Here is a 17553-nt window from a genome sequence, read left to right as displayed (position 1 = left end):
TCTTTCACAGCAGCTACATTTTTCTCACAGGCACAACACTAAAACTATGAACTCTTTAAAATGATGTTGGCATCTTAAAGCACCCTCTAATCTGACAAGCTCCTCATGCATCAGCAACGGAGACGTCACATTTATTCTTCTGCAACACTTCTTTTTTCCAGCGGACCGCAGCACTGCAGCCAGTACCCAGAATGATGCAAAGCAAGTAGGAAGGGATTTGTAAAGATAAGACGGCACTACGTTGCCCCATGTTGCCAAATTAAAGACACATCCAACCAGTTTCACTCCTCTTTTGAGTGAAAGCAACATTAGATAGATGCTGGAGAATAATTCATCATTTGGAAGCTTGTCTTCTCCCAACAACAAAATTAAATATTTGTTTTTATATTATTATTTTAAAAAATAAATTCCTAAAAATCACAAAAATCTTCTTTGACTTAATGTGCTTGTCATTGTTCCATACAGATAAAACTAAGCAGAGGAGTTTTTAGGTTTGTTGAAACTATGGCAACAGCAGAAATATCCCTGTGGTGACATTATTAACGCTTAAAACAAATATAAATCTGGACACAATCAGTGGCGAGTTGTTGCCTTAGCAACTACAAAACTTTGGCACTATCCCTGGAGGCTGTGAGCATTTTGGTCTGTTCCTTTATTTTCCTTGCGATACGCTCAATATGGAACTACAACCAAAGATCTTCAAACTACAAGAATTACTAGGTTTTATGTTCATGAATTGTACTTTTTCAGGGTGAGAAGTGAAACCGGATACTGTACACACTACGAAAATGTTTAGAAAAAGCATGTAAAATTACAAAACGTTTATGCCCTGATCAATACATTCATAACATTTCTGACCAGCAATTATTCAGACAAAGAATGGAGCGACTATGTGGCAGGTTTAGAGACGGTGGCAGAACTGAGGAAGTTGAGGTTTTCAAAGAGAGTCATCAAAATAGAGAGGATTAGAAACTAGTTTATTAAAAGAACAGCTCATATTGGTCGGAGAGTGAGAGAGACCATGTGACTTGTCCTGTATAGTGGAACAATAACTCTCACCACATGGCTGGAAGTCGGTGATGTCGGTAATCTTTTTAACATTCAATAATCCAAACTGAGGTATTTTCAGTTGGAAGACGTTTAAAGACCAACAGCCTCGCTGAAACCCTTTCTTTTTCATAAAGCTTATACGAATGCATGATTTCCTAAATTTGATTATCTTAATTATATCATTGCATTGTTTCATCATCATGTCCATAGTCCTTTGACCATTTGACAACTGTATTGTTTTCCACTGCTTCTTCGGATCGTCAGCTCTTCTGACAAGTTACGAAGCTCTTTTCCGCTCAATTCCTTGATGTTGGTGAAGCAAGAGGTCTTTGGTCTTCCTCCAGTTTGTGTTCCTCTCACTTCACCACGCATGACTGTGTGCGCAAGAGTTAATCATTTTGTAATGTTTTGGTGTGAGGAGTTATGTCATTGCCACATGTTCTGCTCCTTTCTCATCCCTTTTAGAAGTGACTATCACTTTGCTCTTCTTGCTACAGATATCCATGCCATAAGTCTTTGCAATGTTGTTGAAGTGGCTTGTTTACTTAATGAGTTTCTCTCTGGAACCAGCGGTTAAACAAATATCGTCAGCAAATCAAAAGTTTATCATATTATGTCCCGTCACCTGTCACAGAATTTACGGTATTATTCCTGTCGTTTAGTACTTTTTTCGTGTTGTGAAGAACTATGCAACGATGTTTTAGAAAAGCGCTTTATAAATAGTCCCGGAAGGAGGATGGAGCTGCTTGGCAAGAGGAGATAAAGGCCAGTGAGGTTCAGATACAGCGAAGGAGAGACAGGGAGTATCTGAAGATGAACTGCAGTTAAAGCAGCTTCTGTCTAATGCAAGAGAATTCTGTCACAATAGTTCTACAAAAGGTTTAAGAAAATATGATTAAAAAAAAAACCATTTATACTCTGAGCAAGTACTGACAATTTTAAGGATATAAGTGAGCTCAAGTCACCAACAGACAAATCATTATTTACCATGATGTATAGAGATAATTTTTGTGTTCCACACCTACCTACTACACAGCGTCTCTTAATTGTGACTCTCCTGCCCCTGCTCTAACATGACTCTCCTCAGTTTCCCTGGTTTGACCTACAACAGAAATACAGCCGTTACGAACACAGATAAATCACATAGTGCCTCACCACAGGAAAAGTTGTTTTGTTTCCTCCACTTTATTCAATTATGCTGTCCAACTCACAAAGATTTATTTGTACATTCATTGCAGGTATGAACAGTATAAAACCCTCAGGACATGCAAGTCTTCAAGTGGGAGTTTTGAGACGGTTATTTTTTTTTTTTGATTAGTGCTTTTATTTACATTTCAATAAAACCGCTAAGCATAATACATATATTACATGCAGTACATATTTATAAACCAAATCACCACCACAGAGCATCTGGTAAAAAGACGCCATCCATCATTGGCCAGCAATGTTCCTGCTCTGCCCCAAAAGACTAACTTTGACTTTCTCTGTATATACACTTCAGAGGCCATAACGTCAACGCAGCACATCCAACCAACATTTCAAGTAAATCCAACTATTGCATTGGTACTCACCCAGGTCGGTACACCTTCAAGTCATTCAGTGGGAGGACGCACTTCCAACACACAGACCGACAATCCTATTTTGGAATCCACTGAATTACTAAAAACTTCTTTGTCTTTGTGACACCACCTCCAACAGTTGGTATCACTCTGTACCCTCCTTGATGTGTGCAAAAATAACTTTAATATGCTGCACTGGACATGGGAGGAATTAAAAAAAGGAAACACGGTTTAAAAAAACAAACAAAAAAACAACAACAACAACAACAAACTCCACTGTATTAAACAAAAATAACTGCTATAAAAACACACACACACACACACACACGGTGAGCTGTACGGTTTGGCTGTAGAGTACCTTTTTCACCTGAGATTAGATTGTTCTGTCAAACAAGAAGCAGAAGACGCTGAACATGGCGGCACTTAAAAAGGCTTGACTGACTGAGGATTCCTACTATAGAGCAACAGTACGACCATAAAAGCCCAACTTTGTCACAGACATACACGTGTAGATTTATGTCGACTCTGCTGTATATTAAACACGTCTTCTGAAAAAGCCAGTTTCCTACGGTTCAGTTTGCTTTGAAGGGACCTCGAATGCTTTCTTGTATTCTCTTATGGCTTGAAATAAGTAAGGCGAGGACACTGAATGATGATGTAAACTGCATGTTCAAAAGAAACCCAAGCTGGACATGTAATGAGTCTGGAGTCAAATTCCACACATTGGAGTACTTCCTTCGAGTTCCTTTGTCATCTCGTGAATGCAAATACAGCAAACTGCACAATATTTTTCAGGGCTTGCAATATTCCTGCATGCAACATATTCAATACAACCGTCTCGTGGTTTGAAATGTCGTTCCTTTGCACCATAATGTACAACTGGACATGTTGTTCATGTTATCCCACAGAAATAACTGTAAAATGCTTTTTGTGAACGTTCGGGGCAGAACTTGCTCTTGTAAATAGGCCTTCAATTCCCACTGAGCATGGCTTTACGTAACAGTATCTACTACTGTGTAGTAGTTTGTTGCTTCTGTAGTTTATAGAAGCATCGAACAGGTTTAAAAGAAACACGGCTGTAAATATCACAGCGCCATCGATCGCTAATCAGCCTGTGGGAGATAAAAAAGCCGCGGAGGTACGACATCTTCACACTGGAAAACACTACAGTGACAACTTTCGGAAAACCGTAACTGTGAATGTGAAGTTCTGTGGTGGCTGTTTTAAAAGTAAAGTTTAAAGTTGGTGTGAATCAATCGCTGAACTTAAAACTGTGTGGCATGAGCATGTCGAACTCTGAGTTTTTGTCCTTTGTGAGCAGCACTTGTTTACACAAATTAAGACCTTTTTTTTTTCTTTTTTTTTTTAGAGAAGACGTAAGCTTTAATTTTTGCTTTGACTTTACCTATATAACCCAAGAATAATAACAATATGGTCAGTCACTTCGCCTGACCTCATTTGGTATGAAGTTATTGCTATAAGTAAAAGGAAAAAAAAAGAAATGACATTAATTTGAACAACTAATGGCTACAAAAGTATTAGTCTAACTATAACATTAACATAAAACGCTCAATGTTGCATGCCAGTTGCATTTTTACAAGAGAGGCCTCCTAAAAACATTTTTTTTCTTCAGTGTAGATGAGATGGAGACAGATGTATGGAAAAGACAAAGCGAGGGGGTTTTACAGATCTTTTGTAAGCCTTTTCAAAAGGAAACTGGACCCAAATAAAAAGTGCGTATCATTGTTTGGGGGTCTAATGCAGTCTAGTAAATATTACTCTATAAAGTATTTATTCTATTTGTTTGACATTGACCTGGTAATTTGTCGAGTTAAGCTCAAAACACCAATTCCTTCAATCAGGGGTATTTATAGGGACAGTTTGTACATGCATCACCATTTACTGAATATACCTTTCACAGCGATTTGAATACTGGATGATGTTACAAGCCATTAGTTTAAAGCTCGCCACAAAAAAAAATCTCTTTTTTTTTTTCCTTTTCTAATCCGGAAGTGTGACCACAATTAAAAAAACCTACAGTGTAAAAAAAAAAAAAAAAAAAAACAATCTAAAAATAAAAAGGGTGCAGGCACGACAACTTGCAACTCGCCATCAGTAATAGATTCTCAACACACTCCTGAACTCTTAATAACTTATCCACACTAATGTGAACACACCGATCGACACAATGCCACCACTCAATAACAGCCGTTCCCACGTTCTGACTCAAACAGTACACATTAACAGAAAGCCACAGTTGGTACCATTAGAAAAGGCGAACATAAAAAAAAAAACAATGTGCAAGTCGGCATGGAAACCTCCACCTGTCTCAACAAGGTGGGGAAAAAGGCAAGTCTGATGTATTTCCTGATAGAAGTTGATCTTAATGATAATGATTTTAAGTGACAAAGCGAGATCTAAGGCAGACAACACAGGCATGGTCATGTTATTTAACAATGCCGGTGTAGAGGTGTGAGCATTTCGACCGACCAAAATTGAAAAGCACACACATACACCTTCGTGAGTGATTATGAAATGATGCTATACAATAACTTTACCACAGGTAGGCTTCAGTGTAACCGACTATAACTGTTAGTGAACTATGAGTGATTTAACTTGTGCAAGCCGAGAGCAGTGCCGATATTTGTGTGCTTGTGCACTCTGTAAATATTAATCAAACACTGCTGCTATTTATGAAGAATCATTACTAGAAGAACTGTGACAAACCCGACTGCAGGAAAATGACTTGTATCAATACAAAGTAATGTGCGACAAGCATTGCTCTGTGGAAAGGAAGTCTCAGAAAGATTTCAGAATCAGAAGTGTTTTACCAGCCACACTGAATCCGATTGGTTTTTCTCAGCGTTTCAACCTTTGGACTCACAACAGTTTGGAGTCGCACAGTCTGCGAGTGTCCACAACGCTTTCTGGCACTTTGTGCTGGAACGATATCGGACTCGTGTCTCAGTGACTACGATACTTAAGTGGTTACATGCTCTCTGTGTCTGTCAGCACCAGGGTTCACGCTGGGATCTGCCTCGAGCCAAACTGTCTGCTCTCTGCCAGGCGCTCTTCATCAGGGAGAGGGCTTCACCACAGCGCTTCTGCACCAGTGGATCACAAACGTCTTTATGGGGGAGGCTAACCTGTGTACAGTGAGAAAATGCATACATGAAGGCTCAACAACAATAGCGGCATAAGTATTAGTGGGAGTAAAGATCTTAAACATTGATAGTCTAATCAGTAGCACTTTTGCACTGATGGGGAGGACTGCAATTTCATTTGTGCTGCATGGCAACATGCAGCATATCTGACAAATAAACTTTTTGAACTTTGAACTTGAACTAAACTAAGCAGGAGAAGCAATGTTAAGAATATTTTCCTCTTAAACAATCACAGCATTTAAAATCTCAAACCTGGAAAATGTCTTTCCACACTCTGTCTAACTCCTGCAGCAGTCGATCTCTCTCTTCACACCCGCTGAAGTACAGGACCCACGGAGGGAGGAACTGAGCCCGATCTGTTACAAACTCCTTCGGACAAAACAGAAAGACAAAGTCTTATGATTAAATATAAAAATTACCAAAACAAAAGACATACAACAAGAGCATGAGCGTGAGATGACACTGAAGCTGAACGGTACTGATGAAGAAGGTTCAGTTTCTTTGACATTGACTTCTTAATAGTCCTTATACAGAGTAGTAATTTAGATGATAAAGAATTAAACATGGACTACAGTAGATACATTCTAAAGGTTTACTGTACATTAATACAATATATACACAGAAAAGGACTTGACAGTAAATTTCGAGTTGTACAGTTTGAAGAACACAGGAAGGAAGGATCTTCTGTAGAGTGACACTGTAACTATACCGTCCCGCCCATCCAACACAAAAGACTGCATTTGCCATAAATGTGAAAGAGCTTATGTTGCAACCCCTAAATTAGAAAATAATTAGACTGAAATCATGAACAATCATACTTCTTATGGCAGGCTTTAAAGTGAACGTCATTCTTGCTCTAATTGATCCCCTCGGTTGATGTCTTAAAATGTTTCAACTCGTTGTGCAATACAGGAATATTTTGATAAATCAATGATTCTCACACCAAATGCAGAATTATTGTGCTAAATTGGAAAGAAATGAGCCTCAAAGGTCTTGTTTTAAGGCCCACACATGATTTTCTGTACTTTGAGGCTGTCTGTTCCCTTTTTTCCCCCTAATGAGGTACTCTGCCCTTGAGATCATTTGAATAGAGTCTCCAGCATAGACAAAAACTTCTCCACCCACCATCACTACTATTAATACTTCCGTCTCACATTAGGTCACATAAATGAGGGGACAAGTAACCTCAAATGTATTTGATCTAAGATAAACCCATTAGCAGAACCGATCACAAAGGGAACTGCGGAGAGGATCACTCACAATAACACAGTACTCCTTGTCAGCCTCCAGACAGATGGCGGTGATGTCACAGATTTCAGCGCTGCCCAGCGAACGGAAGAAGCTCGTCTGACAGTCCTGGTGGCACGTTAGCAGCTTTTTGTCCGTCACCACCAGGCAACACGGGATACAAGGTGTCGGGGCCACTCCTTGAGGAATTGCCTAGAAGATAAGAAGTCATGGAATAACTATAGGCTGTGTCCAAGTAAACAATGGACCTGTTGAGGGACAATCATAATGATAAACAGATTCTGAGCACAATAGATTATTATCAAAGTCGATCTATTACAGTAAATTCACCATTTATGCTAGGATTAGATGCAATATTGCAAAAAGAAAAGAAAAAGGAAACGTTATTCGCCACTAACCACATCAGTAGAAATCAATCATTTGAAGGTAAATTGCCTGACACAATGAAAATTCACAAACTAAGCATTATGCACTAAGTTAGGTTTTCCTCATTACCCCTTTGGAAACAGACTGGCAGAGCAGCTGCATCCATTCAGCCATGTCCTGCTCATTGTTTGCACTGAGCACCAGCGGGGGGCGCTCCGTCAAGATGACTTGGAATGCATGTGGACGCTCTGTGCTGTTGGAGCGGCGGCACCCTCCGCAGTGCTCTCCTCTGTTGAGATAGCACAAAAATATAAGTAAGCCTACGTCAATTCTTTCCTTCTTTACTTGTGGCCGCCACGTTGTGCACAGTGAAAGCCGAGTCGTACCCCATGGTGACCGACTGCAGAGGGGTCACGTCTGTTCTTTCTGCATACACGTACAGAATCCCATTACTGCATGGAAACAAAACAAACACGCATGGTTTGGTAACTCATCAGAAAACATTACATAAAAGGCAGTCAAGTCTTTGCTTTATATCCAAGATTAATAACATATTTACAACTAAACGACTGACAAAGTCATTGTAAGTTACAAGAATCCGGCTTTTCAAAACAAAATCGTGCAAAATACCAGAAAGACGTCTGAAAGATCTGCTTCTCCTTTACCTGAGAACGAGGTAGCAGCTCTTCCACAGCTCTTTGCCCAGGTACGTTGTTCCTGCCCGGTACTGCAGAGTCCCTTCTTTTGTGCTGGAAAGTATTCCAGAGTTTGGGAAACCTTGTGGAGAAGAAGGGATGTCCATAGGATCCTCCCAGTGAACCAAGGAATAGAGTTGAATCGACACTTCAGACACCTGGAGAAACACAGAGAGCGAAAAGTGACAGACTTTTCCAAAACAAAACAAAAATATCAAGCACGCTAAGCTCCTGCAAAGTAAGGCTTGGAATTATATATTCACAAAGACACTATTAAAAAGCAACACATCAACCTTCTGCAGAGGCTAAAAATCATGAATATTTTAGAGTGCTACTGATCATTTCCCAGTGTCCTGCAGGAGTGTCTTTCAAAGTGAATTTGCCTTTCATGTATAACAAGCTTGAGGCAAGCTTCTCAATGAACTGTGAGTGAAATGATGCCACGATTGCACGAGTGACATAGTGCCAAAAGACAACGTTCAAATGTAAAATCAAGTTGATCCGAGCTTTTAAGATGGGCCACATTCCCGGAAGTAAGTCTGAAAAGGTGGCGTGTTCTCATATTCTGGATCCAATATTCAGTTCCCCGCGAGTTTGGCATGACAACAACATAAGTAGGGTAATCTGATATTCACACCAACATGGTAAATTATATTATCTTGGATCATTTCACATGTTCCATTCATCCTGTTGTGGAGTTTAGAATATAAGGATTAAACGGTAAGAACAGCTGATGAAAATAACCTTCAACCCCTTGTGAAGATCATGGAATGTTCCAAGTACATGAGGATTAATTAGCAACCTGTTTCTTTGAAAAAGACTTGCAAGAGAAGCTAGAATATTTAACACTGCTTTACCTCACAGTGAGACTCCAGAGAAACAAACTTGGTGAGAGCCAATTTTTCCATGGTGGCATCAGTCAGAACAGAAGGGTAGGGAGGTTCACGACAACCTTTCACCATGGCTGCCTTGAGAACAGAGAGGAACCACCTTCAAACAAAAGAGGAATAATAAAAATCACATGTCAGAGAAGAAACCAACAAGCATCCATATTGTGCTGTGACCTTTACACATCTATTGAGTTCACACTCTGCCTTTTCTCACCGACTAAAACTGAAGAGAGAAATCAATTTAATCACTCAGCTCAGGACTGAGTTCTGACTCAGAGGACGCAGGGATCAAATAACAGGTGGATGATTTAACTTCAATGTGTCAGACCCTGTATGGAGTGTTTAACATGCAGAAACAGGAGACAAAAGTATAGGAGAAAACTCACAAAGTCAGTGAGGCATCCGCTGTGTCCAGCAAGAATTTTCGTCGTCTGTTGGTGCAGACCATTGTCACCGTCTGCTGGTCAAGGCCCACCTAACAGAAAGCAACATTACTATTATTATTATTATAACATTGTCCCAACTGTAACATCAAACTCATGTCCACAGTCTGAATACCATTTGAAAGACTCCACTGATATTGCAGAGGATGTAAAGTAGGTTACAGCACTGCATGATTAAATACATGCACGTCCCAATACATCACCTGTCTTCACATCTGCAAAGCTCACCATTTCTATTCCCAAGTATGAGAAGATACATCTATTCACAATGACAGCAGACCGACCAAGAGTAAACCAGCAGTGCATGGAACTTACTGAAAGATAGTCCAGCTCATTATAAGAAACAGCATCTTCGACTGTGTACGGCTTTTCAGCTGCACCTTTCAAAGAGGTCAAAAGCAACAAAAAGACACAATGAGCATATGTTGAGCAACCTCTAGAGAGGAGGAAATGCACCTTGTTTTTATGGCTGATGAGGCAACAGTGAAAATGCCTCAGATTGGCAGATAAGATCTTGTCCTGTGCTTACAAGGGTAAGACTTAATCTCTAAATTTAAGAAAATTGAGACGCAATAGATTTTCACATCGATAAAACTTTGTGAGTCAGTGAGAATGATTTCCAGCCACTTACCCTTCCTAAGCAGGTAGATGTAACAGTCAGTCAGCAGCAGATAAAGTGGTTGCAGGTCCCCCTCCATATGGCCTGTACTCATTCTCACCATCTGAAAACAAAGATTATTTAAATCACCTTTAGGATTGCACCATCTTTATTAGTTTCACAACATAATGTGTTCTAAGCTGCAGACCTTAGTGTGGTGTTGGTACAAATATACCATTAACCAACAAAGCTGTAAGATTTTGCCACATAATATTTAAACAACTTAATTGAATTGCCATTAATGTCATATTTTATCGGATGTTAAGTGTCATTTTCTGCACATTTCTAGAGCTTGAGAAAACGGCGTTGAAGGTAAATGTTTTTTTTTTGTTTTGTTTTTTGCCCTTGTCCTGTTCGGCAGCTTTGGCAAGAAACTCTTTCTAAACCACTTGTGCAACGTCAAAACTGTCTGTTCAAATTTAACAACAAAACTGTAATCCCCCTTTCTGTAGCATGTGTAAATGAAGTATTTCCATGACACTTGCTTCATCCTTTTGTTTGGAAAATAAGCCTAAAATATGTTAATTACACCATTGTACATGTTCGACATATATAAAAATATATATATATATACACATAATCTTTTAATTGCAAAAATGTTATAGTATTGCCATTAAACAAAAAAAAATATAGAGAATTATTTTTTTAAACTGAAGCTATTTTTCCAAATAATGGAACCGCTCCCATATAACATCTCCCAACACTATCCAGTTATTTGAAGGCTGCCTTCCTGTTTTTTTTCTCAAATAAAAAGATGTATTAAAATGTATTGACAGTTTCTGACCTTGTAGAGCTGCTCCTCATTCTCTCTGAACACATGAATCATTAGGAGAAGCAAATGATTGTTGTCCACCCTGGAAAATGAATGGTGAAGAACATTATACATTCATTAAATACCATCACAACAACATATTTTTCTTTAAACGTACTTGAACTCTGCAGGATGAGAGATTTCAGAAGGACTAAGTGTCTCCTGTTGTTTTTGTTGCTCTTCATCAACTGTAAATGTACTTTTGTGTGTTTCGTCTCCATCGTCCCCCGTTATCTCAGGCTCTTGTCCTGTGGGTGTTTTTGTTTCTTCTTTATCCTCAGAGCCACCTGAAACAGTCTCTGGCTGGCTATGCTCTGCAGAGTCATAGTGGCCACTACCTGTGGGAGCAGAGCCTGAACTGTTGGGGGTAAAGCTGCATACGTCTGCCGGAAGAGGGGAGCCCTCGGCCAGAGAGGAGCCAGCTGTCTTTCCTGGAGCAGAGTCGGGGGGCTCGCCGGCCAAATCCTCCCGAAAGGGCTGCCGAATTGGAGGCTTAGAGTTCTGATCGCAGCCATTTATATTTTTCTCCTCCTCCTCCCCTGTGCGTTCCCAGGTCTCGTCCCTATCAAGAGAACCATTGAGCCGATCCATGACGTCGCGGAGGGGTTGACCCACTCTGTCCATGGAGGTGTCTGCCATCTCTGGGAGCCGTAGAAGCTCCTCAACCCCATCGGCACCATCTTCCTCCAAAACCTGTGAGCCAACCCGACTTCTTGACTGGCTTTGATTATCAGACGGCGCATCAGCGCCGTTAACTGAATCAACATCCTCTGTGGTGAGGATTGTAAAGTCCAATTCCATGTGCTCGGAGGAAATCGAGTTATGAATGCTGCTGCTGGAGTCGGTGGAGCCCTTCCCACGTCGCTTCTTGGCTGGTTTCCTTCGTCTGGCCACCCTGAAGAAACAGGCGATTAGTTCCAGTTGTAAATACAATTCAGTAACACTTCGCACATCACACATATCATGCTCCGAACTGAAGTTGCTCTTGTACCGAATGACCTCCAGCTCATTGCCGTTGACCTCAGCCTCATCTCCAGTAGCGGTCAAGGTGGGGGTGACGGTATTCTGCCGGCTGGCGACGTGAACTGGCGTGACGTCAGCCGAGGTGTTGGTGTCCGAGTCCTCGTTGAAGGGGTTGTGTCTGAGCGTGGGGCTGGGTGGGGAGAGGTGAGTCGCTCCCTTTGACTTCACAGGTCCAGAAAGGACGACGGTGTCGCTGATGACCGTCTGGGGATCCGAGCCACTGGAACGTGGGCAGCTGGCCTGGTCAGTAAGATCACCCTCTACCACAAGAAGCCACATGAAAAGAACATAGTGAAAAATCTGCAGGTTTTCATTTAAGAACCATTGAAGAAAAACAAAAATACAGAACATTTTTGCACTCTTTTGCTGGTTGGTAAGTAGTTACTAACAGTCACATATAATTTTGAAGAAGTACTCAGACAACAGATTTTTCAATCCATACATTTTTGGTAATTTTTAACAGTAAATCAACAAAAGACCAGCACAAAAATGTTGTGTATTCCTTCATTAGTGTAGCACAGTTAATGTTAGGGACTGCAGCGTTCTTTGTTCTTCTGTAAAAGGGTCAATGAAGCACAAAACTCATTGAGTGAGACATCAAGTAAGTCCACAGGCAGCAGCTTTGTTTGCAGAGGCACGGGCCTAGATCAAGCATTTCTACTGGAGCTTTACGATACGGTTCCTACACAATGAATCCATGGATTAAATGCCTTCAGGAATCTGTACTTTTCTATTTACAGATTTACTGTGAGAGAATTGACTTTCAGCTAAATGTTAATGTTACAACAATTGGAGGACTGTTGGTGGATGGTGGGAATTCAACTAAGTGAGATAAGTTAGATTACTTTATAATACAATCACAAAGTGGAACCAACAGAGGCTTTCTCGAATATTTTTAACCATTTAGATTTGCCTGATAAAAAAATCGCTGTTTCTATTAAATCTTGTGGCTTTGAACAGAGCAAATAGTTACAATTTCATCATTTAAACTGACATTGGTAAGTGTGCTTTTTTATTTCTTTCTCTGAGGCAAAGTCAAGCTGCAAACCTCCACACAAAGGACATGTCCACCCTTATCTACTGCGGCCAATACACAGAACAACCAAAAGTATCTCAAACAAGCCTATTATATAATAATCCAAACTATCTTTACATGCATTGTCATGAACTCAAGTGAAATTTTAAAAAAAATGGCACAATCACAGTTGTGTTTAATGATAAGAGTGTTCAGCTATTTCTACAGCCTGATGTACGTCTGGCATCTGGGCATGCTGGGAAGTATCCCTGCCTCAGAGCACAGTGCAAACAATGTATATGAGCTCTATCAAACAATGCTTGGATCCAGGATAAACATCTTAAGAGTTTTTGACTATGACAAAACAGATGTTTTGTAATCTGCTCAGTATTATGTTGTGAAATAACGCAATTGCTGTGCTATCAGCATATACGACAGCTCAGCTGAACCAAGGCCAGTGCCACACATCACACAGGAAGAAGAGAAGACATTATGGAAAACGATACACCGGACAGACTCGCACAAACTTGGCTGGAGACAGGCTGGGTGAGGTGAGTACCAAATGTTTCAGGCATTCATTTTGCTTTTGCAAACACTAAGGCGGAGTGAGGATGAGGACCAGATGGGTTACACACACATGCAGAACATGACCGATAACGGGACACACCCAATGCCAACCACCCAGGAAACACACACTTACCAGTCAACTTAATGTTACTGATGAAAAAATGTTTGGAATCTTTTTTTTGCCCTGAAAAAGCCTGTACTGAAATCTATTGTTGAATTTTAGTGCAAATAAAAACACTAGGCTACTGCTTTCATCATTTACAGATGGACATCGACTCTTATTTATTATTTTTTAGCTACAGACGCAAAGAACATCAGATTGATTTACTGAAATGTACCATTGCAAATCATCAAACTTCAGATCCAAACGCAGATCTTAAAACAGAAAATATTCCCTGAAAATGATCCAAAGCACTCTGATCAGGCCTTGTGTCGTCATTCAGCATTTTGAAACAGCAAGCTGTTTGTACTGGATAAAGTACCCAGCATGCATTTAGCACAAACCGCGGGATAGCCATGCCAGACAGGAGCGAGGAAAAGGCAACAACAAGAAATGTAGGGCAGGGAGGGGAGGCTTGACCAATGTCCCACCTTCCCAGTCTGCATTTGGCAATGACTGCAACACGGGGAAGATGTCACCAAAATCATAATCTAAAAAAAGGAGGGATAACATTCAACATTAGACAGAGGTGGATGGAGAGAGGAGAGTGAGTCAATGGCAGAGAAACAGTCAAACAACATGAATGTGAAATAATTCAACCAATAAGGGAAATAATAGATGAGAGGGAACTTTAAAAATGGCGCGAAATGACTCAGCACTTTGTGGGAAGTGATGGGGTAAGCATGACGAGGACTGATGCAGTCGAACTGAAGTCAGCATTCTGGAAACATCAGGCTGGATTCTCCAATGATCCACTGGAGAAAATTCACTTTGGTATCTATGCATCACAACAGTCATGGATAAATTCTACTTTTTCAGTGTGCCATGAGCCCGACAGAATTGTTTCAGCCAAAGTATGTCTGGAAACTGAAGGATTCAAAATAATGCGAATCTCTGTCATACATTTGTAGTCAATGAACATAAATCATTAACTTTGAAAAGTCAAGACATATAAGACTAACACAAAATATTTTATGATTTTAAAAGGGGAAAAACACAAACTGTCCAATGGAGTGTGTCTCTATAAAAATTCCCACTGATGAAGTGAAGCAAGGAAAGAGACAAAGAGGGTTGTAGAGAAAGCTTACCTTCACTGGACGGAGCTATAGCACTGTCGTCCCACTCCAGGTTGGTGGAGGTGAGGGAGGTGAAGGAGTGCAGCGACAGGCTGTCCGAGCTCGGCAGCCTTTCCTCAAAGTCCAGCAGGTTGTGAGGTTTGTAGTATTCTGGCATGTAGGGGGCCACGTCTAGGTAGGGCACATCCTGAAACGGCCAGATGTCACAGAAACGTTAGGAACACGCTGCATTTGATGTCAGTAATGTAATAAAATATATGCTAACCAGCTCCAGGTCAAATCGAATGAACTCCAGACCAGACACCAGCGTGAGGAACAGGGTGAGGTGGTCATGACTGCAGACCAGTGCGTTCCTACCAGTGAAGGAAAAACGTTGACACGGACACTTTCAAGCGAAACAATGCAAGCAGTGCAAAAGATATGATAATATATTAAGTCAGAAGAAAAACCCATTTATATCACCAGAGTCATAAGATCTCTTGATGACTTACTTGAAATAATACTTCTGTAACAATCCTTGATTCTCCTGGAAGAGGCGCAGATAGCTCTCTAAGGAGCTCTCACTCAGTGCGAGATATAACCAAGCACGGCCTGCACAGAATAAAGAAGCATATAACTCGCTCTGTGTGTGTGTATGTGACCAACAAGTATACTCTAAGTGCTCTACATCTGTGTGACCGTGTGAGAGAGAAATGTCTCACTTCGGCCGAGGTTGGTTGCTATGTGCTGGAGTTCGTCTATCTGACGGACGGCCTCTCTCCTGGTGAAGTGAAGGACCAGGACCCAGTAACCTGAGGAGATGTCCTGCAGCCTGCAATGCAGAACAACACAGTCACAGCCATGAGAAGTGTGTCCTGATCGAGTCTGACACAGAATAAAAATGTTATTATTAGTCCGAACATCTTTCTGTGAACTCTTGTGTCACAGGTTATGGGTTTGAGTTCAGGCCGGGGCATCATGTGACAAGTTTGTATGATCAGGTTGGATGTACAGATGTTTCTATGATGCAAATCAGGTAACACAATTGTCCACTTTTCCATTTTCTTTTTAGAGTATGACTTACCCATATAGCAGAGCATGGTCAAGGTGCTCGCAGAGCCGTTGCAGGACCCGGTCATGATTGCGGATAGCTGGAGTTTCATCTTCACAAGCTGCAAAGTAACTCTGCAACTGTACAGAGACACAGTTTTCAGTCTTTTTGTGTTGCTATTTAGTTGCTTGTAAACATGCCAAGCACTAAATTTTTTGGCTGTAAAGCCTTGGAAAATCACTGAATTGTAAGGTGTCACTTATGGCCACTCCATGGTTTCAGCTCTCTATAATCACGCAGTGGATTTTAAACAGAAGTGAGAAAATTAGGATAAAATTACTAATGCATGACAGATGTTAACATAAAAAAATAATTAAAGGAAGTTTTTCACAGTGCATCATGGCAAAGATCCTCCCACACGACCTCCAGTCATAGGAACAAAGGAATACAGAGCCAAGTGGTGGAATTCTGCAGATCAACAAGTCAATGATCTGTCCTCAATCTACTGAAGCATGTGCTTTAAGCTTTAAGACCTAACTAGAGGCCTGGAGCATGCAACAATAACAGGTTATTTAACAATCTCCCTCAAACGGGAACTAAATGTCCTAAAGGGACAGCAGTTCTACATTGTTCATGTGTTGGGCCAGGTCTATTTTTGAAGTTATTGGTTAATTTCAAGCCTAAAGTGCTGCAATATCAAACCAAATGTCTAAGTATATAAATACAAGGCTCTGTGTGTCTTTTTTTACACAAACATTAACAATGATGATTGCAGAAACATTCTGAATGGTCCCAGAGAAAAGCTCTGAATGGTCCCAGAGAAAAGCTCTGATGACCCCCCCCCCTTTCAACACAATAGAGGTCTGAAACCCTAAAACGTGATCTGCCAAGTGGAAGTTGGTTAAGCTTTGAGAAAGCTCTTTTGAGTCTTGTGACTACATCACCACATGACCAAGTAATGTTTTTTTGGGGGTAAATACTGTATGTTTGCTTAAAACCTTGAAGCATCAATAACTTAAGAAGCATTTTCACACTTAAGCGATCACACCACTGAGAACTTCAACAATTAATTTAAAGGAATAGAAACGAATTTAGAGAAACACGGATTTGGTAAGTTAAGCTGCAATGGTTCTGGATAAATATTAGGTTGCAGTATGGAGTTACTTAGATAAAATGCAAAATTGAAAACATGAATACTTTCCATGCAAAGTAAGAACCCTGATGGCTTTGAATGGGAATCTGGAAGCAATAATTGCTGTCCATCAGGTTTTGTGAAAACTATTTTCACAATAGAATTGGTAGCCAATTCCGATATATTCCATAAAACTGGGTCCAAGAGTAAGAATCAAACTCCGATGCTGATAATGGGTATCTCAGTAATGATTAAGTCTGTTTACAACACATACGCAGTGAGAAAAGAGAGGGTTGGTGACACACTTGTTTACCGTGATCAAAACAAAGAAATTGCCCAATGAAAGTAGCAGCACAACAAAAGTGTCTCGACAGGGGAATGTTAATAGATCCTTTGTAAGTAATTGGGAAGGACACAGCCCTTCCAGGAGTGTCAGATGGTAATGTAATGTCCTCCGGCGTTGAAAGTTGCCCTCTTTAGAAGACAAAAGACACCCTGCTTTAGCCACAGTGACTCGGTCACGTGAAAAACCTCCCGCCCCGGCAGGTCTTACCTTCTTCACAGACATGGAGATGTTTTCCAATATGCGATCCTTGACTTTCAGTTGCTCCATGCCCGGAGTGTCTGCGGCTGTCGGCGGGCTGTCAGCTGACTCCAGGCGCTCAC

The 17553-nt window shown here is 40.7% G+C and overlaps 1 protein-coding gene across 2 annotated transcripts; it reads right to left on the bottom strand.

Annotated features, from left to right (window-relative positions):
• Positions 1-2233: 2233 nt before the first annotated feature.
• Positions 2234-17519, bottom strand: plekhm2 (pleckstrin homology domain containing, family M (with RUN domain) member 2). 2 transcript variants are annotated; one of them, XM_080469541.1, is made up of 20 exons: positions 17441-17519; positions 15789-15895; positions 15427-15536; positions 15217-15316; positions 14991-15078; positions 14738-14912; positions 14081-14140; positions 11876-12167; positions 11003-11779; positions 10858-10927; positions 10047-10137; positions 9731-9795; positions 9359-9447; positions 8940-9072; positions 8053-8240; positions 7774-7839; positions 7517-7676; positions 7034-7213; positions 6026-6142; positions 2234-5755 (listed from the first exon to the last, which is right to left on the bottom strand). In XM_080469541.1, exons 1-20 carry the CDS (start codon positions 17498-17500, stop codon positions 5618-5620), a joined length of 3066 nt encoding a protein of 1021 aa, XP_080325667.1. In that variant the 5' UTR covers positions 17501-17519; the 3' UTR covers positions 2234-5617. The 2 variants fall into 2 exon arrangements, with proteins under 2 accessions (XP_080325667.1, XP_080325668.1); XM_080469542.1 differs by having other exon boundaries at positions 9731-9789.
• Positions 17520-17553: the final 34 nt, after the last annotated feature.

Source organism: Lipophrys pholis (genome assembly GCF_963383615.2).
Source record: "Lipophrys pholis genome assembly, chromosome: 8".
NCBI lineage: Eukaryota > Metazoa > Chordata > Actinopteri > Blenniiformes > Blenniidae > Lipophrys > Lipophrys pholis.
This window is presented reverse-complemented; position numbering and strand designations above follow the sequence as displayed.

Coding starts and splice junctions, on each gene's coding strand:
- plekhm2 (XM_080469541.1), bottom strand. CDS start 17,500: ATGGAGCAACTGAAAGTCAAGGATCGCATATTGGAAAACATCTCCATG. Junction 15,317..15,426: donor AGCAACCAACCTCGGCCGAA/GTGAGACATTTC, acceptor TATTCTGTGCAG/GCCGTGCTTGGTTATATCTC. Junction 15,079..15,216: donor TTACAGAAGTATTATTTCAA/GTAAGTCATCAA, acceptor CTTCACTGGTAG/GAACGCACTGGTCTGCAGTC.